The sequence below is a fragment of the Giraffa tippelskirchi genome, chromosome 3 (assembly GCF_054371585.1).
Source record: "Giraffa tippelskirchi isolate mGirTip1 chromosome 3, T2T-mGirTip1v1.2.pri, whole genome shotgun sequence".
NCBI classification, from domain to species: Eukaryota; Metazoa; Chordata; class Mammalia; order Artiodactyla; family Giraffidae; genus Giraffa; species Giraffa tippelskirchi.
The window spans coordinates 80044198-80067981 of NC_137277.1; the positions used below are offsets into that span (position 1 = coordinate 80044198).

The following is a 23784-nucleotide window of genomic DNA, read 5'->3' on the forward strand; positions in this document are numbered from 1 at the left end:
CTCTGTATTCTTGCCACTTCTTCTTAATCTCTTTTGCTTCTGTTAGGTGCATACTATTTCTGTCCTTTAGTGTGCCCATCTTTGCATGAAATGTTCCCTTGATATCTCTAATTTTCTTGAAGAGATCACTAGTCTTTCCCATTCTATTGTTTTCCTCTTTTTCTTTGCATTGATCGATGAGGAAGGCTTTCTTATCTTTCCTTGCTATTCTTTGGAATTCTGCATTCAAATGGGTATATCTTTCCTTTTCTCCTTTGCCTTTCACTTCTTTTCTCAGCTATCTGTAAGGTTTCTGCAGACAACCACTTTGCCTTCTTGTATTTCTTTTTTTGGGGGAAGGTTTTGGTCACCACCTCCTGTATAGTGTTACAAACCTCCATGCATAGTTCTTCAGTCACTCTGTTTGACTGTCAGATCAATCCCTTGAATCTATTCATGCAATTACTTTACCTTCGCAAAGCTATAAGTTATCTGTTAAAAGATAACCTCTGTTAATACAAGCCAAGAGAACTAAGGTAAGCACATCTCCATCAGTCAAACTTAGCATACAAAAATTGTGTTAAATTTATTTTTTAATTCTTGAGATTTTGATTACATGTAAAATTTATTGATTTGAATCCAGGTTTCTTTACAAAAGAGTTTTGTTGAATAGAGATATATTTACTTTTTTCTGACCCTGTGTAAAATAATTTGCAAGAAATATTTTCAAACTGAAAGACTTACCTTCCTTTTTAGAGTTTTACTTTGCTTGTAAAGAGTACAGAAAAGCTTGCAGCTTGAAATAAAATCATTATAACCTTACTTAAATACATTAGCACATAAATGCCTATCTTGTAGAACTCCTGTGTCCTTGTAAAATATCTGATATTCATGAGTTCAGATTGGGGAATTTATAGTGTTTTATGACACTGGATGAAGTAATTGTTCAGTTGTATTATCTAAATGTGACTACCTAGATGTATCATTTTAAGAGATTTCCATTGAACTTTTCAGCCTTAACAATTTGCAGACCAATTTCCTTTCCCCAGGTGAAAAGCACTGTAGGAAGCAAATTAATCCTCAGTAATAAAGTAGTCACTAGACAGTAATTTTTCATTAGGGAATTTGAAAGGATCAACACTTACCTTGTCTGTCTCTTTTGATTCTGACCTTAAAAATACAATGGAACTTTGACAAAATGCATTGTTACTCTATTAATCCAAAATAGTCACAGACCAATTAAGTGAGATAAGGTAGGACAGCTATCTGAAGGTCATAGTTTAATGCCAGATCTTGATTTAAAACAAAGTAAAACAAGTGGTTTGAATATAAGTCTAAAGTTAGAACTAACCTTTAGTAACATTCCTACCCTTAGTTAGTCCTACCTTAGAGACCATATAAAAATGTAAATGTAAAAATTTTACATATATGTAAACATGTGAGTATGTGTATAGATATCACACACACACACACACACACACACACACACACACACACACGCTGTGTAATTGAAAATATCACGCAAGTTACTTGACAAAACTTTGCCAAACCTCTTCATTTCTGAATAGTCTAACAGTAAGTCTGGTGTTTCTCGGAAACATGTTCTTTAGGTAAGACATCCTAAGAGGGTACTGGTAGAAAAAGAGTTCATAGTCATAGAGTTTAATGCTGTTTTCTGTTTCTCTCTCTGGAAATCACTGTGAATATTCACAGAATACAGGCTTCCAAGGTAGCGCTAGTGGTGAAGAACCAGTAAAGGAGACATGAGAGACATGGTTTCGATCCCTGGGTCAGAAATATCCCCTGGAGAAGGGAATGGCAACTTACTCCAGTACTCTTGCCTGAAAAATTGCATGGACTGAGGAACCTGGCAGGCTACAGTCCATGGAGTCACAAAGAGTAGGACACAGTTGAAGCAACTTAGCACGCACGCATGGGTTCTGAGAAAGTATTGCAGTAAAGAAACCTGTTTAGTTGCTTTCTTAAAATTTCCTGTACTTACATGCCACTGGAACCCTGTTTTTTTTTTCTACCTAATAGTAATCTCATTCAGTGTTTTGGGAAACACTAGGAAACCATGGCTTGTGACTGCAGGAAGTGTCCGGTGAAATCTTGTATTTGCCAGTCTCTTCCCAAGGAACTTAAGTGTTATTACATAGTCTCTTTAACTCCGTACAACGAAATACCTCTTGGAAATTTTCATCACTTATTTATGTCAGTCCTTAGGAAGCACTTGGGCTATACAAGAGGGGAAGTCCTAGATCAGCTGACAAAAGTGAAAGGTATGGAGCTAGACCTGTTACAGTAGCTAGGCCCCAGGCTTTGATTTGTCATGTATCTTTCCTTTATCATCTCCACTTACCGTATATGTTTAAAAAAATGAAGCCCATCGTTCAGCTGCAAATGAAATGTGATTAGTACAGGGAAGAGAGCACATGTGCTAGGGGACACATGATGATTATCAGAGACTGTTTATAACTCTCAAGGATTGCTGTAGCTAAGAAACTTTTGATTGGAGGATGGCTTCCTGCATGTTTTTAATGTTAACATTCTTGGGTTACTGTATAGTGACAAATTTCAGTTTAAAGCACGTATCCAGTGGAAAATAATAAAATGGGTTCCTCTGGTATACTTGAAATAATACTATAGTTAATAGCAATAAATTTTAGTTTTCAAGTATTGTATTTTATGATTTATCACATAGATGTTTCTTTGGCTGCTAGTGTTTAATTATCTCTAATGGGCTTCCTGATGATTAAGAGAAATTAGCCTGGTAGGCTAATATACATGAGATTTTCATACTTACATGCCCCTGTTTTGGTAAGTATATATAAAGGATTTCCTTAAGTTATATATTAATAAATAGAAATACATGTAGTTTTACAAAATTACTCTTTTGGTGCTTGCCAGGTCTGTGGATTTAAACTTTCTTCCATCAGTTGATCCTGAAACTGTTCTTCAGACAGGTAAGATGAGACAGCGTGTTCGTTACTGATAATCATAATCCATTAAACCAGCCATATATTAATCAATAAGATAAACATGAATTGAGTATGTATTATGTTGTAGAAACTCAAGAAATTTTTCAAACTACTCTTTGGTTTAACCTAACAGTATATTAATATACTCTATAATATTAAAAATTATTAATAATGATCAATTATCTTGAAATATTTGAATTTATTTATCTGTGACTTGAAGATAAAAATTTGTTTCATTGGGTTGCTATGAGGATTATTGAATATGGATTATGTCACTAACATTGTATTTTTATACATTTTCATATTTCATTCCCATAACAACTCCTAGAAAAAATAAGTATTATTTTTTTCTCTATTTGTATTTTAGGAAGCCAGGGCATATAGATATTAAAACACTTGCTCAAGATGAAATGATTATTAAGTTCTATCACCATAACACTAAAAACAAGGTATAAATCCAAAGCCACTTGTTGTGCTATACGGTCATCTATGTAAAAACATGTAGCACCTTGCAGTGGCCTTGCGCACAGTGTGTCTTCACTGCACATAGCTGCGTGATTTCTATATTCCAGCCCAAATAGTAGTTTCACAAATTCTGGAACGCGTTGGAATTTTTTCAAATGAAAATGCCTTAATTTTATTTATAATGTGTTTTTCTAGTAATAGGGCATAATTCTAGTCCTCCTGCATAGCAGGTAATGTTTTAAGCACCACAGCCCAGTGAAGTAGGTATTCTTGTCATCCCAGTGTTAAGATGGGGAAACTGAGGCAATAGGATTAGTAACTTATGCAGATTACACAACTAATAATGCTAAATTTGGTACTCGAACCAAGGCAGTTTGGTTTCTAACTGTGGTCTTTGAAATAATTACATAGTGCTGCTTCTGTAATAGAAATGATATCCACAAGGAAAACATTAAAGGTAACAGTCATCAAAATAGAAAAAATAATATGTATTCTGAACTTAATGACTTTTATGGATATATATATATGTAAAGAATGTGTATGTGTATATACATATAGAAAGACTTTGCGTAAGTCTTTAAAACAGGTGTTTTTCCAATTATAAAGTGTGATAAAGAGTAAAGAAAGAAATTCTGAATATCTTTATTGTATAGATTCAGTTTTCCTGAGTTTTTTCAGTATGATTTGGGTCTTACTTCCTGAAAGAACAAAGAAATAATTGTAGTCTGAGTAACTGCATGTTTAGATGGTAAAATAGACTGTCAGTAAAAATATTGCTTTAGATTAAAAATACCTAATATGATGTTTATATTTAACATTTTAAAAGTTGCTTAAGCCATTGAATTAAGAAACTTGTTACATTTGTATTTTAGAATTATCTTTATATGTCACTGAATCCTTTTTGTTTGTTATTGGCTCATAAAGCAAAGATAGAGAATATAAAATGGAGACATTTAAAACAATCTTGGATATTTTTCAGAAATTGGAAATACCTCCAAATCATAAGAAAAAATGTTTATATTATTTAAAGCCATTACATTTAGGATACTTTCTTTAATAAAATTGAAGAGGAAAGAATTTAAGTGTCTGTATTTTGGGCTGCTTGGTAATAATTATAGTTGTATTATCCTAGAAAAACAATTTACAGTTTCCTCACATTTAAAGTTTTTAATATGAAACATATAGCTTTAGATGTTGCACATTCTATAATTTTGATTTCTTTTGCATGAGTTATTTTTCTCCATGAGGTTGCTGTAATCAAAGAACTTTGAATGCAGTTTTTACACTAGTATAGCCCCTTATGATTCACAGTTAATATGTTGTAAAGACTTATATAGAGATTATTTGAATATTATTTTGTACCAGTAGTGAAGACTTTGTCCCTTTAATCATTCATTTGTTACACACCAACATTTCTCTAAGGTGCTATGATTAAGGGTATGAATTAATACTGAAATCCTACAACATATTGCTTAGTATTGTTTAGTACCATCAGACAAACATGCTAATTGGTACCGTCAGACAGGAAGTCCCAGATTGTAATTGTGCTCTGAAGGGAAAGAGTGTTGGATGGCACAGTATCCTGAGCAGTGAATCCAATAATAACAAGAATGTGATAGAAAGATAGTTAGATCTAGAAAATATATATGCCATATGTATACTATATACTGACTATGTAGTATGACGTATATGGTATGTATGTATTTATGACACTGGTCTTCCCTGACTTACAACGTGGTTGCATCCTGATAATCCCATCATAAGTTGAAAATATCATGTCGAAATACATTTAATACACCTAAAGTACCAAGCGTCATAGCTTAGTCTAGCCTACCTTAAACATGTTCAGAACACATACATTATCCTACAGTTGGGTGGAATCATCTAAAGCAAAGCCTATTTTATAATATAGTGTTTAATATCTCATGTAATTTATTGAATAGTGTACTGAAAGTGAGGAACAGAATAGTTTTGCAATTACAGAATGGTTGTCAGTATATCAGTTGTTTACCCTCATGATTGTGTAGCTGACTGCAAGCTGTGGCTCACTGCTGCTGCCCAGCATCACAGAAGTATTATACTGCATGTTGCTAGCCCAGAAAAAGAAAAAATTCAAAATTTGAAATATGGATTCAACTGAATGCAACATTTTAAAGTCAGAAAACTGTAAGTCAAACCATCACTATGTCAAAGACTGTATATGATACGGTTATGATATAGTGTATAGATAAACTAAATAGTGTGTATCCATATGTGTATGTATACATGCAGTTTTCCTATTTATTTCTATATAAATTGAAAAATTGCATTTTAGTACTTAAGACCTGTTAGGTAAACATAGTTCTAAAAATGAGGGACTAAAATTGAGAAGATTGAGAAATAAGATTTGTATTTCTTTATGGATATTAATTGTAAGTATCTTTCATTTGTAAAGGGCATGAATTGTTATCCGAATTACAGCAGCGACGATTTAATGGCTCAGATGGAGGGGTCTCATGGTCTCCTATGGATGATGAACTGCTTGCACAGCCACAGGTTATGAAATTATTAGATTCACTGCGAGAGCAATATACCCGCTACCAGGAAGTTTGTAGGCAAAGAAGTAAGCGTACACAGTTAGAAGAGATTCAGCAGAAGGTGATGCAGGTAGGTGTCTGTTTTGAATATATTAAACTCTTTTTAAAATCTAAATTTATTTTTTGTAATTCCTTCTCTGTACCTGATTTTACACTAAGCCTTATTTACACTATATAGAAAACTTTAGATATGTCAAACCAGACATTCAAACTACTTTTAAAATTAGTTCAGTTTAATTCAGTTCAATTGCTCACTCGTGTCTGACTCTTTGCGACCCCATGGACTACAGCACTCCAGGCCCTCCCTGTCCATCGCCAACTCCCAGAGTTTACTCAAACTCATGTCCAACCAGCCATCTCATGCTCTGTCATCCCCTTCTCCTCCCACCTTCAGTCTATCTCAGCATCAGTGTCTTCTACAGTGAGTTAGTTCTTCGCATCAGGTGGCCAAAGGATTGGAGTTTCAGCTTCAGCATAGTCCTTCCAATGAATATTCAGGACTCATTTTCTTTAGGATTGACTGGTTGGATCTCCTTGCAGTCCAAGGGACTCTCAAGAGTCTTCTCCAACAACACAGTTCAAAAGCATCAGTTCTTCGTCACTCAGCTTTCTTTATAGTCCAACTATTACATCAGAGAAACCATAGCTTTGACTGGACAGACCTTTGTTGGCAAAGTAATGTCTCTGCTTTTTAATATGCTATGTAGATTGGTCATAGCTTTTCTTCCAAGGAGCAAGCGTCTTTTAATTTCATGGAGGCAGTCACCATCTGCAATGATTTGGGAGTCCAAAAAAATAAAAAAAATAAAGTCTAAAAAGAAAATAATAAAGTCCAAAAAAAATAAAGTCTGACACTGTTTCCACTGTTTCCCCATCTATTTGCTATGAAGTGATGGGACCAGAAGCCATGATTTTAGTTTTCTGAATGTTGAGCTTTAAGCCAACTTTTTCACTCTCCTCTTTCACTTTCATCAAGAGGCTCTTTAGTTCTTCTTCACTTTCTGCCATAAGGATGGTGTCATCTGCATATCTGATGTTATTGATATTTCTCCTGGCCATCTTGATTCTAGCTTGTGCTTCTTCCAGCCCAGCATTTCTCATGATGTACTCTGCATATAAGTTAAATAAGCAGGGTGACAGTATACAGCCTTGACGTACTCCTTTCCCTATTTGGAACCAGTCTGTTGTTCATGTCCAGTTCTAACTGTTGCTTCTTGATCTGCATACAGATTTCTCAAGAGGCAGGTCAGATGGTCTGATATTTCCCATCTCTTTAAGAATTTTCCATAGTTTGTTGTGATCCACACAAAGGCTTTGGCATAATCCATAAAGCAGAAGTAGATGTTTTTTTAAACCTCTCTTGCTTTTTTGATGATCCAACAGATGTTGGCAATTTGATCTCTGGTTCCTCTTCCTTTTCCAAATCCAGTTTTAACATCTGGAAGTTCATGGTTCCATACTGTTGAAGACTGGTTTAGAGAATTTTGAGCATTACTTTGCTAGCGTGTGAGATGACTGCAATTGTGCAGTAGTTTGAGCATTCTTTGGCATTGCCTTTTTTTGGGATTGGAATGAAAACTGACCTTTTCCAGTCCTGTGACCACTGCTGAGTTTTCCAAATTCTCTGGCATATTGAGTGCAGCACGTTCACAGCATCATCTTTCAAGATTTGAAATAGCTCAACTGGAACTCCATCACCTCCGCTAGCTTTGTTCATAGTGATGCTTCCTAAGGCCTACTTGACTTCACATTCCAGGATGTCTGGCTCTGGGTTGTTGATCACACCATCATGATTATCTGGGTCATGAAGATCTTTTTTGCATAGTTCTTCTGTGTATTCTTGCTACCTCTTCTTAATATCTTCTGCTTCTGTTAGGTCCATGCCATTTCTGTCCTTTATTGTGCCCATCTTTGCATGAAATGTTCCCTTGGTATGTCTAATTTTCTTGAAGAGATCTCTAGTCTTTCCCATTCTATTGTTTTCCTCTATTTCTTTGTGTTGATTGCTGAGGAAGGCTTTCTTTTCTCTCCTTGCTATTCTTTAGAACTCTGCATTCAAATGGATATATCTTTCCTTTTCTCCTTTCCCTTTAGCTTCTCTTCTATTCACAGCTATTTGTAAGGCCTCCTCAGACAACCATTTTGCTTTTTTGCATTTCTTTTCCTTGGGGATGGTCTTGATCCCTGCCTCCTATACAATGTCATGAACCTCCATCTATAGTTCTTCAGGCACTGTGTCTGTCAGGTCTAATCCCTTGAATCTATTTGTCACTTCCACTGTATAATCGTAAGGGATTTGATTTAGGTCATACCTGAATGGTCCAGTGGTTTTCCCTACTTCTTGAATTTAAGTCTGAATTTGGCAATAAGGAGTTCATGGTCTGTGCCACTGTCAGCTCCTGGTCTTGTTTTTGCTGACTGTATAGAACTTCTCCATCTTTGGCTGCCAAGAATATAATCAATCTGATTTTGGTATTGACCATCTGGTCAATTAGTATTGACATTTAAATTGTATTATTTCTGCAGTGATGATGTTGAGCACTCATCTTACTGTATCAGAATGAGCTTCAAAAATAACTAGTTATTGGGAACATCTGTTGTGGTCTTTGTAGTCTTGTAATAAATAACATTTTATTGTTCACCGTGAATTTATTTTAAATTTCTAATAACATGTTTTTGTTGTTGTTAATTTGGGCATTATAAAGAGATTTTCTATCCTAGCGAAAGGATGACATTATGATATGTTAACTGTAATATTATTTCGTTACTGTATGGTACTGATAGAAATTATGAAATATATTTAATATTTAGAAAGTTTTATTTCTTTTTAAAATTGATTTTTGTAAGTAGGCTAAAAACACTAAAAATCAGTACTTAGGAAGATATTTCTGTATTTAGGCTACATTTTGGATTTTCATCTGCTGAATTATTAAGAAGTAAATCTTAAATTTTTCACTTTGAAAATCCAGATTAGAAGTGTCCCAGTGTTTTTAATATAGATTCATTCATTAGATAAGTATTTGTTAAGTATTTATTATATAAAACACATTGTGCTTTTTCTGAAGGATATAAATTTGGATTTTGCTACACTAAGCTTAAGAGGGGAGAAAGTGTTAGGTGTCACGAGGGGATGACTGCAGTGCTGTAGGCATTCATAGGACGGATCATTCCTCTGGTAGCAGGTGGTCTGGTAAGACTTAGTGGAGAAAGGCAGTGCATGAGCTTATCCCCAAGAATGGGTAACATCTACTTTAGGTTTTAAAGGAGAATTGGCATCCTGTGGAGGAGAAAGGATCGCACTAGTAAATAATAACAGCATTAAATCCCAGGATCTACTGAAGAAAAAGGCAGCCATAGGTACCAGGAAGTGTTTGGCCCGTCATCATGAAGCATGGTCCGTGAGCATAAGCTGAATCGCTGTTCCTCCTTGTATTTGCTGTGTGATCCTGGTCACATTTTTACTACCTGAACCTCGGTTTCACTTCCTTCTTTCTTTTTCCCCTTCCTCTCTTTCTTTGTCTTCCTTGTTTCTTTCACAAATAAAACAGGGATAACAGGACCTCTTTTGATAGGTTTGTTGAAAGAACCCAGCACTCAGATAATGGTAGCTATTTTATTTATTCCCAGTGAACTAGATTCTAGTCTAGAATTCTCGTTCAGCTGTTGGAAAACTTGTTCTCTGAAGGGCCAAATAGTCAATGTTTAGGCTGTTTGGTTCATAGAGTTTTCTTGCAGCTATGGCTATTTAACTGCTGTTGTAATGCATAGTCATTATGTAAACAAATGTGTTTGGCTGTGCTTCAGAAAAACTTTATTTATAAGAACAAGTGGGGACTTCCTTGACAGTCCAGTGGTTACGACTCCATGCTCCTAGTGCCCAGGGCACCGGTTTGATCCCTGGTAGAGGAACTAAGATCCTGCATGTCATGGTGTGGCCAAAATAAAAAAATAAATAAAAAATAAAATTAGATTATTAAAAAGTAAAAAGAAGTGGCAGGCTAGAATTGTCCTGCAGGCAGTAGTTTGCTGACCCCTGACTAGAGCATTAGAGAATCATGGGGAAGAAGGCTTGACAGGAAGGAAGGAATTGGATCATGGAAGATCTTGAATTCCAGGCAAAATGATTTAGGCTTTATCTCATGATAACTACATACATACTGAAGATTTCTGAGCATGTGTTAATTATATATAACTTTTTCTATGTAATATATTCATAAATTAAAGATAGCTTTTATTAAACTCAGATAAACTTTAGCTAAGTAGCTTTGAAAACCATGAAGATAGAGTAGCATAGCAATATAAAGTGCCCTGGTCACCTGGGTTCACCTTCTTCTGCCACATCCAAGTTGTTTGATCTTGGGAAGGAAGTGTACTTCTCAGTGCCCTAGCTTCCTCCTCAGTAAACTGAGGAAAACAACAACAGTAATAATAATACCTACTTAATAGGGCTGTTAACAGAGATTAAGAAGATTTAATTTAATAAGTGTTTAGTGCTTGGCACATAATGAGTTTTTATTAATAATAGCATTTTCTCACCTATTAAAAGAAAATGAGTGTCTATTATACAGTAGTGTGACATTGTGCCCGGTGGAATGTAATGGTGAGTAAAAACAGACAAGGTCCCACTTTTTGGTACGTGGTTACATAATTACAGAAATAGTTGTAAAATTGCAACCATGCCAAGTCCGAAGGACAGTGAAGGGAGGAAGGTTGAGAAAGAAGATATCAGAGATGAAGCATTTCTGACTTGCAAGACGTAATGGATGGTGGTGTTCTCTAGTTAGGGAACATCGGACAGGGCTTGGGTTTATGTGCAGATGGAAAAGGCGTGGAAAATCATGAGTTTGATTTTAGACATGTTTAGACATTTCAGGGGACTTTGAGACATCTAAGAAAAGATATATAAAGATATATAGTCCCAAACAGGTCCAGAAATGAGAAATCTGGGCTTGTGTGTCATCTGTGTATGGATAGTAATTAAAACATTCATGGGGTGAGAGTTGCCCAGGAAAGGAGCTGAGAGTAGATGAGAGAGGAGGGCTTTTTAGCTGAGCTTTGAGAAACTCCGGCATTTAATGACAAGATAGAGGAACATATTCCTGAAGAGAAGGCAGTAAAGGACTGGCCAGAGATGAAGAAGGAGAGTATAAAGAGCTGTGTATCGTGAAAGCCCAAAGAAGAAAACATGTCAGGGAAGGAGTTGGGAACCCTCTCAAATGCTGCTGAAAGGTGGAATAAGAGGAAGACTTAACACATCCAGTAAGAATCCATAAGATCCAGGTTGCTGGTGATGGCAGGGCAGGCAGTGACAGGGCCAGGAGCACATTGGAGTGAACTCAGGTATGAGAGTGAAATATGGTGGAGGAGACGCTAAGTGTAGAGAACTCACTGAGAATGTTGTCTCTGAAGGAAAGATGAGAAATAGAGCAATGACTAGAAGTGGGAGTGTGTTAACTTGCTAGGTGTACTGTATTGAAATATGACAGACTAGCGGACTTAACAGAAATGTGTTTTCTCTTTGTTCTAGAGGCTAAAAGCCCAAGATCAGCGAGTTAGTAGGGTTGATTCTACCTGAGGGCAGTAAGGGAATGATCTGTGCCAGGCCTCTCTCCTTGGCACGTTGTAGCCTTCTTCTCCCTGTCTCCTCACATCATCTTCCCTCTATACCTGTCTGTGTTTGAACTTAGTCTCCTTTTAAGAACACCAGTCAGATTAGGGCCCACTTTAATAACCTCATTTTAATTTAACTACCTCTTTAAAGAACCCTGTCTTCAAATAAATATTCATTACATACATCCTGAAGTACTGGGGCTTAGAACTTAAACGTATTGGGGTGGGGGGGGCCTGAGGGCACACTTCAGCCCCCAACTGGAATCATGTATAGTTTGTTTGTCTGTTTTTGTAATATGGAAAACTAAGAGGCTTAGTTTGGAGGAGGAAAGTTTCTGTTTGGAGGGAGAAGATGAATATGCAAGACAGAAGGAATAATTAATACTATCAAGTTCCTGACAAGGTGGAAGTGAATGGACTCCAAAGCAGAACTGAGGGGATTAGCTTTAGAATGGACGAGAGAGAGCTCCATTGTAACAGGAGGGAAGTTGGCAGGATGAATTCAGAGTTGCCTCTGTGTATGTCAGGCATTAAGAAGATGACTGAGTTCCTGAGTGATGAGGTGTTTTTTGTAAGGTAAGAGACAAACGTGATCTGCTTTGTGGTAGAGGTTTGGAGGCAGGGCAGGGGTGGAAAGCACAGTGGTTAAAGATGATTAGAAGTTTAAATGGAGTGGAAATGATTCAGAATTTTTTTGGGGGGTGGGGGGAGATTATAAGAGTGAAATTGCCGTGGATATATAGTTGTGTTTTTAAATAGTGTTGGCCTTAACTTTATGGTGGAAACTTTCTGGCCTATTCCTGTGAATACATGGCTGGCTGTTAACGTGCAGGCACCAGAGAATGTGGGTGATGAGATTCCTCCAGCATTTGTGCTTTGCTCTGTGGGATCAGGAGGAAAGGTGTTAGTGCATTTTTGAAATGATGGACCATCTCAAATGGATAAAAAGTAAAGAAACTAGAGAAAAGAGATGAGGATTCTTAAAATGATGGTGATGATGGCAATGAGATTGTCGTTAAAAAACAACCTCATTTCAATTCCATTTTCTTTATAAGCATTACAAGTAAATTAGAAAATTAATATTCATCACGTGATGTTTTCTACACTTTGTTTTTCACAGGTCACATTTTAGGGAAAGATCTATTTTTCTTGCCAAAATGATTCCTTAAGTTTAGCTATTTAGTAATATATCATGTCAGCACACACAATATAAACTGCTGTCTTCAACCTTGCAAATTTGGGGGAAATGAAATTTCTTGTTTATGTAAAAGTAATCATAAAGTTGACTACCTCTGTTTATATAGAATTAATGGAAGTTGAAATTTTCCAGATTTCTTTTTTTAGTGACTTATCACTGAAAACAGAACATAATGAGAAAGAAACCAATAGCTCTAATAAATGAACTATATGATAGGTAGTAACCATTGCAGTTATCCATCGCTTATTCTCCACAGTTCAGATTGGTAGCATTAGACTTCATATGGAATGCAGAAGTACTCTTTGTTGCTGCCACTACATTTTAAAATGAGATTTCACATGCTTCTGGATAGGGGGTGATACCATCTCACTGAAATAAGCTATCGTTATTTTGGAGAAGGAAATGGCAACCCACTCCAGTGTTCTTGCCTGGAGAATCCCGGGGACGGAGGAGCCTGGTGGGCTGCCGTCTATGGGATCGCACAGTCGGACACGACTGAAGTGACTTAGCAGCATTCTAATTATTTATTATGGCAGTAATTTTGACTAGCATTGCAAATATTTCTAGACTCATCTGTGTGATGTTCTTCCTTTGTAGAAAGGAACCATAGATGCAAATAGATACACTCTCAGTTGCATAAGTGTGCAGCTGGAGGCTGTAATCTCATTTCTCCATATTCTTTCTTCTGGCCAGATGCTTCACATTTGCTTAATATGCTCTTCTGCCTGGTTTGACCTCACATACATCTAGAAATTCTCTCATGTAGTTTTTGGAAGTCAGCCTGGCCGGGAGTAAATGTTAGATAGTCACATGCATTTTAGACCTCTTCAGATACTTATCATGGTGGATTTTAAGAGCACATCTCCAAGGTTATACTTTGCATATAAATGTAACCATTTGAAAGGTCAAATTGATAAGGATTGTGCATGAAACTGTGTTTGCTTTAATATTCATATCGACTGAGCAATAGGTCCTGATTGAAATTAAGTTTTATAACCCATTTTGGCAAACCACCACCATTAATACATTTAAATACACTTGTTTACTGGGGCATCAACCTCAATTTGTCTCATTTTTATTAGAAATCGTCATACATTTATGGTGTGCCTGTTACTGATGGTACATTCTAAGGGAAATTACTTTCAGTATACATTAAAACTATATGTACATGTGACTGTGTAACTGAGTTTGTGTGTGTGTGCATGCCAAAGAGATGTCTTTGCTCTAGTTAAAGTTTATTTTTAAATTTATGGCCCTTTGAAAGTTCTCTGATAATGAATTGTTTTTCCCCAGTTATCATGATTTATATTAACCTGCTTCTTTTGTTTCTAGAGTTTACATGTTTTCTAGAGTTTTAAAGTTTAAATGTTTAAATAATATTGTCTTAGGTTTTTAAAAATAATGTACATTTAAACATTAGTTAAAATTTTTGCGTTATTTTCATTCCATCCTTATTTTTAGAATTTAGATATTTTCAGTGAAATAATTTATCACTTGTTTAAAATACTTAAATGCTATTATGTAGCTTTTATATTCAAATACATCATAATAAATGAAAAGCAGATGAGTCCCCCCAAGCAAATGGAAGCTTGTTTCAAAGTGTTTACATGCACTTACTTAAAACTTACTTAAATGCTCTTACTTAAAACTTTCTCTCTCTCTCTTTTTTTTTTAGATTTATTTATTTAGGGGGAGGGTGTTATGGAGAGTCTTCATTGCTGCACTCAGTCTTCCTCTAGCTGCAAGGAGCGACAGCTATTCTTTGTTGTCATGTGCGAGCTTCTCATTGCAGTGTTCTCTTGCTGCAGAGTACAAGGTCTGGGTGCACATGCTTCAGTAGTTGCAGTCTGTGAGCTCAGTAGTTGCAGCTCGCAGGCTCCAGAGTGTGGGGTTAGTAGTTGTGGTGCTCAGGCTTAGTTGTTTTGTGGCATGTGGAATCTTCCCGGACCTGGGATCAAACTGGTGTCCCTTGAATTGCAAGGCAGATTTTTAACCACTGAACCACTAACGAAGCCCAAAACTTTCTCTTCTTCTTTCCATTTTTTAAAAGCATAGAATAAAACAGTAAGCTCAGGGATTTGCTTAAGAAATACATGGATTTTATTGTAAAAATGTAGATGTGAGACAAAGTTTATAAAGAGTGATAAACAGAAGGAACTTTTCCTTCGGAACAAGTGAGAAAAGCAAAGAGACTAACAACTATTCATACCATCCTCTGTGCTCAAGTGTCTTACATGCAGTGACTATAATCGTGACAACAGTCCTGTACAGTAGGCAGCACTGACACATCTTAAATGTGATGGACCAGAGTCTTTCACCTCCTAGCGGCAGAGCCAGAATTCAGATTTCAAAGTCATGTTCAGTGCTTTCTCCAGACTGAACTGCTTATCTGTCTCTTGTGAAAGAGTGATACTTTGCACAGGCTGGTGAACACAAACAGGAGCCTAGTACACTGCCCCTTCAAAAACAGCTCATACAAAAGAGTAAAGCAGAAAAAGTAGAGATGTTGAGGAACATTGTATTCTAAAGAGCATCTGCTGCTAGGGGTTTGCAGATCAATTTAGGACTCTGAAAGCATGAATTTAACAAAGAAAATCATGGCAGTGAGGTTATTCCAGTGAGTCAAAAATAATAGTTAAACTTTTTTTGTTTTTGAGTTTTTGCTCTCTAGTGCTAAAACCGGAGAAGGCAATGGCACCCCACTCCAGTACTCTTGCCTGGAAAATCCTATGGATGGAGGAGCCTGGTAGGCTGCAGCCCATGGGGTCGCAAAGAGTTGGCCACAACTGAGCGACTTCCCTTTCACTTTTCACTTTCATGCATTGGAGAAGGAAATGGCAACCCACTCCAGTACTCTTGCCTGGAGAATCCCAGGGACAGAGGAGCCTGGTGGGCTGCCGTCTATGGGGTCGCACAGAGTCGAACACTACTGAAGCGACTTAGCAGCAGCAGCAGTACTAAAACCTTGTAGAAAAGGTGGAAGCTATGAATATATTAATATTTAAGATACTAGGACAAAAATGGGCACAGGCACCAAAAGTTAAATCCCGAGAGATGGCATATTCTTAGTAAGCAAACATTCACAATTTATTTATTCTAATATTTAGAAACACACCTGAAGATTTCTGTTTTAAACTTGGTGGAAGTGTTTTAAAAGCAATAGTCAGCTATGTAGAGTGCAAAACCAGAAACAGAAAGCCTAGTTGGGAGGCTACCACAGGGATCTCTCGGTAAGGCCTGAAGCAGGCTTAGATGCAGTTTTATTTTGAAAGTCAAAGCAACAGGATTCTAAGGTATCAGATATGCAGGATGTAAGAGAAAAAAAAGGAGCAAAAAATGACTCTGAGGGATTTTGGCTTGAGAATATTGCTCTAAATTATAACTTTAAGATGTGTAATTTATAGTAATGCTTTTTAAAGTTCTGATTATGTAAGAAGTTTCAAAATTAAAAAGAAATAACAAGAGTAATCACAGGAATGTTGTTTTTATTTGGACTTGTTTGATATCCAGAAATCAACAGTGTAAGTTCAGACAAATCAGAAGCATCCAGGCCCTTGGAAATGAAAAACAACTCATTTTTAAAAATAGATCAAAAGAAAAATAAACAGTTCAGTAGAAAACTTAAGACCAAAATCATCAGCATGAGATGAATCTTGAAAGATGAAAAAGAGGTCAGGAAGTGAAGGGGCTCAAAGATTTCAGGCAGCAGGACAGCCCATGTTAGAGCAAGACTAGTGAGAGAGCGTGGCACCCTTGAGGTGCACTGAACGTACAGGGTGGGCTCGGGCATAGGAGGGAATGGTGATGCACAGGCAAGGGCCCGTTGTCCATGGCATCGTATGGCATCATATGCCATGTCAGCTAGCCACGCTGCATCCCGAATGCTACACAGAACCACACTGGGAGAGAGATTGCCACAAAGATGAGTATTCAGTCCACATGAAAAGATTTTTATTTAGTATGTTGTTCTGCTTTTCTCCTCTGGTTATTAACAAACATTAAGTCTTACTCTTTTTTTTTTTTAACCAGTCTATGTTAGAAAATATAAAATCAAAAAGTAAATCACATCTACTTTGTTTCCAGAAAACTTTCCCCTAATTTTAGTCAACTTAATATCATACACCTAGGACCTTACCATGGAGAAGGCAATGGCACCCCACTCCAGTACTCTTGCCTGGAAAGTCTTATGGATGGAGGAGCCTGGTGGGCTGCAGTCCATGGGGTCGCTAAGAGTCAGACACGACTGAGCAACTTCTTTTTCACTTTTCCCTTTCATGCACTGGAGAAGGAAACGGCAGCCCACTCCAGTATTCTTGCCTGGAGAATCCCAGGGACGGTGGAGCCTGGTGGGCTGCCGTCTGTGGGGTCGCACGGAGTCGGACACGACTGAAGTGACTTAGCAGCAGGACCGTACCAACATTCTTAAGCTCTAACTAGTTTTTTTCTTAGTTACCATCTCTAACACACTTTTGTAGTAAACATAAATTATTTCAAATTAAATGTAATCATTGCTTAAATGTAATCCTTGCTACATTGTTTGCTTGACTATTTACCCATCTCATTTCTTCCACTAAGGTTGAAGTAGACTGAGGGCAAGAACCCCAGTGCAAGAGTTTTTTGGAAACAGCAAAAAATATGTTGGTTGTCAGATACTATTTCTCCCAGAGCTCCTGTGTAGGTGTTTCTCAATAAATTGCGCTAAGAATCTCAGAAAATAAAAGTTATAAACAAAGAAATATATATATATATATATATGTTGTGAAGGTTTATTTTCAGTTAAAACTTTCATAACTTGAACGTTTCATACAGAAAGAAGTGTTTTAGAGAGTAATTTCATAATGTATATTAGCCATTAACATTACAAGATCATTGGACCCAGGATGTCGTTGAAAACATTTTCTAAGAAAACAATAGAAGATTGGAGAAAAATTCTGTTGCATAACTGCTATATGATACTCTTATTTAAATTACTTAGATGCTCAACAATAGAGAACTGGAGCTGTGAAAGCAGGTGTAATAGTTATTTGACATAGGACATTACCTACGTAGCTCTTAGTGGTGTTGGTTGATTGGATGGTTTGGTTGGACAAATGAGAGAGCAAGAGGGTGAGGCAGGCAAGGAGGTTGGCCTTCTTAAGAAAGAGGTTTAGAGCCACTGAAAATTATCACAATTACAGCCACATGAAAGTGAAAAGCCCAAGAGAGAAATCACTTGTATTCTATGAGAATCAACTATAGCACTTAAATCTAGAGTGACATATGAAAATCAAATGCATGTGAAAAATTAATGAAATACACATGATTATTCCTCAGGTTGGGGTCGTTGTTATTGTTCAGTCTCTCAGTCATGTCTGACTCTTTGCAATCCCATGGACTGCAGCACATCAGGCTTCCCTGTCCTTCATTATGTTCTGGAGTTTGCTCAAACTCATGTCCATTGAGTCGGTGATGCCATCCAACCACCTCATGCTCTTCTCCTGCCCTCAGTCTTTCCCAGTATCAGGGTCTTTTCCAATGAGTCAGCTCTTCACATCAGGTGGCCAAAATATTGGAGCTTCAGCATCAGTCCTTCCAATGAATATCCAGGACTGATTTCCTTTAGGATTGACTGGTTTGATCTCCATGCTGTCCAGGGGACTCTCAAGAGTCTTCTCCAGGACCACAGTTCAAAAGCATCAATTCTTTGGCACTCAGCCTTCTTTATGGTCCAACTCTCACATCTGTGCCTGACTACTGGAAAAAGCATAGCTTTAACTATATGGACCTTTGTTGGCAAAGTGATATCTCTGCCTTTTAATACCCTGTCTAGGTTTGTCACAGGTTTTCTTGCAAGGAGCAAGTGTCTTTTAATTTCATGGCTTCAGTCACCATCCTCAGTGATTTTGGAGTCCCAAGAAAATAAAGTCTGTCACTGTTTCCATTTTTCTCCTTCTGTTTACCATGAAGTGATGGGACCAGATGCCATGATCTTTGCTTTGTGAATGTTGAGTTTTAAGCCAGCTTTTTCACTGTCCTGTTTCACCTCATTGATAGTCTCTTTAGTTCCTCTTCGTGTTCTGCCGCAAGGGTGGTGTCATCTGCATATTTGAGGTTATTAGTATTTCTGCCAGCAGTCTTGATTTCAACTTGAGCTTCATCTAGCCTGGCATTTCACATGATGTACTCTGCATATAAGTTAAATAAGTAGGGTGACAATATACAGCCTTGACGTACTCCTTTCTCAATTTTGAACAAGTCTGTTGTTCCATGTCTGGTTCTGACTGTTGCTTCTTGACCTGCATACAGGTTTCTCAGGAGGCAGGTATGATGTGGTGCTTTTATATAATTATTAAAACTACATAAATGCTTAGATTTTAATATAAATATATATTAACCTGGTAGTAGCTATGGAATGCACTATAGGTCTGTGATAAGATAAGCCTGTCTCACTGAGTCTCTCGTATTACTTTGCTGTGTATGTGTGTGCGTGTGTGCATGCCTGCTTAGTCTCTTAAGCATGTTTGACTCTTTGCAGAGACATCCTTATTCATTTCTGGGGAGCTATGCTAAGTTAAGATTTAGGGCATAACCATATATCTGTCATTGAATTTCTGTTTTGAATTTAGCTTACTAAATAATAATTGAGCTTGGTAGAGCTAGGTAATATTTTTTTTGTTAGAATTACTTCACTGTGTCTATGTAGTTTTAGAGTATATATATTGAGTATATATATAGAATGTGTATATATATATATATATATTTAGAGTATATTGTGGGTAGAGTAATTGAAACCCGTTTTTCTCCTGCATGTGAATTTGATCTTCTTCTTCTGCATGAGATTTTGATCTTAACTGTCCAGCTCTGTTCTCTTGAAAACTTGATGAAAATTACAATGTCAGCTCTGTTATTATGTCAGCAACATTGCTTGTAGTAAAAATTATTCTGGATCTGGATTGGAAGAACTGTTAATAACTTGATGGAAGGCATAACTTTGCACATCTTTGAGCTCAGTGACTTTTACAATGGGCATGACACTTGTGTGGTGTGAGGTTTTAATAGAGTGTCTCCCATATCTATACCACATGGATCTCATCTCCTGAACTGATGGACTGCTTCAGGGACTTAGCAAAAGAGAAACACCCAGTGCTGTGCTTTTGGCAAACTGTAGTCCCCTCCCTACATCTTTCTGAGTAGACTTGGTGCCAATGGGACTTCAGATGGTCTTTCAAACACCTAGAGCGTATTGCAGTAGTATAATTCTACTGTTTTTAATTTTCAAAGTGAGAAAAATAATATTTTGTCTATATCAGTTAATTCATTCTGTTTTTTTGATACTTTGGAAAGAACTCTAGATGATGAGTCAAGACATGTGACTCTTAGTTACTAAATAATGAGTTCTATTACCTTGAACAAGTCACTTAATCTTTCTGAAACTCAGTTTTCTTATTAGATAAAAAATTTCACAAATGTCATTTTTGATGTCCCTTCCAATTTTAAATCCTGTAGTTCTCTGATTTTCTTATCATAAGTTAGTTTTTAATCCTATCTTATGGGAGCATCCCAGATTTTTTTTAACCTGGGAGATAATCAGGTAGCTGAAAGCCTAAGATGCTCTAGTGTACATTATATCAAATTTAAGTTTGGGAAAGTTGTCACATTATAGGCATATAGTTCCAAAAGAAACATTTACTACATACAATAAAATACAATGTTCAAGAAAATAGAATTTAAAGAATTTAAATTAAAAATACTTGAGGAACTTTGGGAGGGGTAAACCAATTAGAATGAAAGCTTGGTAAGTTTTTGATTATTTTAAAATTTCATCTCAACTTCCACTCATAGGTTGTGAACTGGCTTGAAGGGCCTGGATCAGAGCAGCTGAGAGCCCAGTGGGGAATTGGAGACTCCATCCGGGCTTCCCAAGCCCTACAGCAGAAGCATGAAGAGATTGAGAGCCAGCACAGTGTGAGATGCTCTTTCTTCTGCAAGTTACAGTGCTGTCGTCAATGATAATTTATAGCATGTGTGGGACTGAGTGACAAGTTGCTATATACTCTGGTTTAGGGTCATAAAGTACAGTATGGTTATCAAGTACATTGATAGCACTTGACCACTCTGTACATATTCATTAGACGTTTGGTTTTGGTTTTCAGTTTAGAAACATAATTCATGTGAAATTTTAAAAACTACAGTAACAGAAGAAAGAGTGATAGTACATAAATAGAACCTTCATCTGTAGTCTTGAATTTTAAAAGTATTATCTCAGGAACAGGAGCTGTAAGTTAAATACAAATCATTGACAATTTTTTCTTCAGCATAAAAGGAAAAAAATTACGTTGGAACCTATGAAATGCATAAAGAAGTTCCGTTTAGTTCAGTCACTCAGTCGCGTCCGACTCTTTGCGACCCCATGAATCGCAGCACGCCAGGCCTCCTTGTCCATCACCAACTCCCAGAGTCCACCCAAACCCATGTCCATTGAGTCAGTGATGCCATCCAACCACCTCATCCTCTGTCGTACCCTTCTCCTCCTGCCTTCAGTCTTTCCCAGCATCAGGGTCTTTTCCAATGAGTCAGCTTTTCACATCAGGTGGCCAAAGTATTGGAGTTTCAGCTTCAACATCAGTCCTTCCAATGAACACTCAGGACTGATCTCCTTTAGGATGGACTGGTTGGATCTTCTTTCAGTCCAAGGGACTCTCAAGATTCTTCTCCAACACCACAGTTCAAAAGCATCAATTCTTTGGCACTCAGCTTGCCTTATAGTCCAACTCTCACATCCATACATGACTACTGGAAAAACCATAGCCTTGACTAGATGGACCTTTATTGACAAAGTAATGTCTCTGCTTTTTAATATGCTGTCTCGGTTGGTCATAACTTTGCTTCCAAGGAGTAAGCGTCTTTTAACTGGCTGCAGTAACCGTCTGCAGTGATTTTGGAGCCCCCCAAAATAAAGTCAGCCACTGTTTCCACTGTTTCCCCATCTATTTGCCATGAAGTGATGGGACCAGATGCCATGATCTTAGTTTTCTGAATGTTGAGCTTTAAGCCAGCTTTTCACTCTCCTCTTTCACTTTCATCAAGAGGTTCTTTAGTTCTTCTTCACTTTCTGCCATAAGGGTGGTGTCATCTGCAAATACTTAGATTTTTCAATTATAGAATTTTATTTTTAGGTCACTTGCATGTACTAACTAGGAACGTTGCAAAGACAATATATATATACTGTGGGCCCTTCCATATCCACAGGTTCCACATACATCTGAGGAGTCAACCAACCAGAGATCGAAGGAAAAAATCCTTAGGTATAAAAAGCAAAACTTGAATTGCAGTGTTTTAACCAATAGGTGGCACTGCATTGTCACCTTGAGAACAGGTTGTTTGATGCAAGATGCATACATTAGCTTATGATGTTTGTTGCTGCTGCTGCTGCTAAGTCGCTTCAGTCGTGTCGGACTCTGTGTGACCCCGTAGACGGCAGCCCACCAGGCTCCCCCGTCCCTGGGATTCTCCAGGCAAGAATACTGGAGTGTGTTGCCATTTCCTTCTCCAGTGCATGAAAGGGAAAAGTGAAAGTGAAGTCGCTCAGTCATGTCCGACTCTTAGCGACCCCATGGACTGCAGCCCACCAAGCTCCTCCGTCCATGGGATTTTCCAGGCACGAGTACTGGAGTGGGGTGCCATTGCCTTCTCCGTATGATGTTTAAGATGTTCTAATATTAAAAAATTTCTTTTCTCTTGGTAAATAAAAGTCAATACTTTAAAGCATATATTGGAATTGTTCAGGTCTATGAAACTGAGAGATTTCTAGTATATTGATTGCTTAATATGGGTAGACTTTGGAGAAACTTTTAATATACCATTTTGGGTTAAAGCAATCTGTTAAATACTAACAGTTTTAGATTCTTTTTAAAAGTATAATTCAGAAATAAAGCTAAAACAATCCAAAATCAATAAGGATTTTTAGTACTAATATATGGAAAAGTAAAATCCTACTAGTATGTAGTTCTTTATCAAGGAGTGTCAATAAGTTTTCTTGATTTTTGAATACTAGGTAAGCACAACAGAAAAATATTGAAGTGTATCAAAATGAGTGTATGATAATAACGATGTAAAATAAATTTTTAAGTATTTTAGTCCAATCATAAATCTTATTTTAGCTTTTAGTCCTGATGATTGCCTCTCTTCTAGTATGTGAACACCCAGGATTGTTTCTTACGTACTGTCTTAATTCAAGTCCCGTATCTTGGTGGTGGTTTGTTTTTGTTTTTGTTTCATGTGTATTTGTGTTTGGGTGGAAGGGCTATGAAATAATCATTTTCTCTGCAGTTAAATGTTTTTGAGAGGTAGACCAGAGAATGATCATAACTGAACTGAATGTAGCCTGTTCATCTAAGGTTCTATAAATTTTACGTTCCCTTATTTCCTAGGAAGGAGCATTTTGAATAAAATATATGTGTGTGATATATATATATATATGTGTGTGTGTATATATTTATTTATATATGTGTTTATATATATGTATATATATATAGTTATTTGTATCCATGGGTGCCACATTCTCACATATGGAAAGCCAAGTATGAGACTTAAGCATCCGCAGATTTTGGAATCCCTGCACCAGTCCCCCACAGATATAAGGGACAGCCGTATGGAGCAGGTTTTCTCTACCTTGGCATTATTGATTTATTTATTGATAAGTCTTTGTTGCTTTTCCCTCTCTGCCAAAATAATGAAGGAACTATGCCTGATTCTAAGACCAACCACTCCACTACACTCTACAGACTGTGTTGCCTGTGCAAGGCTTTGCTATTACAATTATCTTCTCTCTTTTCAACTGGATTATTTCAGATACTTTAAGCAGATTGTACACTGTGATCAACTGGCATTTATCCCAGGGGTGCAAGGATTTTTCAGTATCCACAAATCAATCAGTATGATACATCACATCAACAAATTAAAAAATAAAAACTGTATGATCATCTCAATTGATGGA

The 23784-nt window shown here is 37.0% G+C and overlaps 1 protein-coding gene across 10 annotated transcripts in view; it reads left to right on the forward strand.

The window, feature by feature from the left end:
* SESTD1 (SEC14 and spectrin domain containing 1) overlaps nt 1-23784 on the forward strand; it is a 133072-nt gene that overhangs the window by 91292 nt on the left and 17996 nt on the right. For all 10 annotated transcript variants that reach the window (XM_081579492.1, XM_081579495.1, XM_081579494.1 and 7 more), the window contains 3 exons: nt 2890-2945; nt 5860-6071; nt 20631-20753. In XM_081579492.1, coding sequence (XP_081435618.1) covers nt 2890-2945; nt 5860-6071; nt 20631-20753 — 391 coding nt within the window. The remainder of the gene's footprint in view (nt 1-2889; nt 2946-5859; nt 6072-20630; nt 20754-23784) is intronic.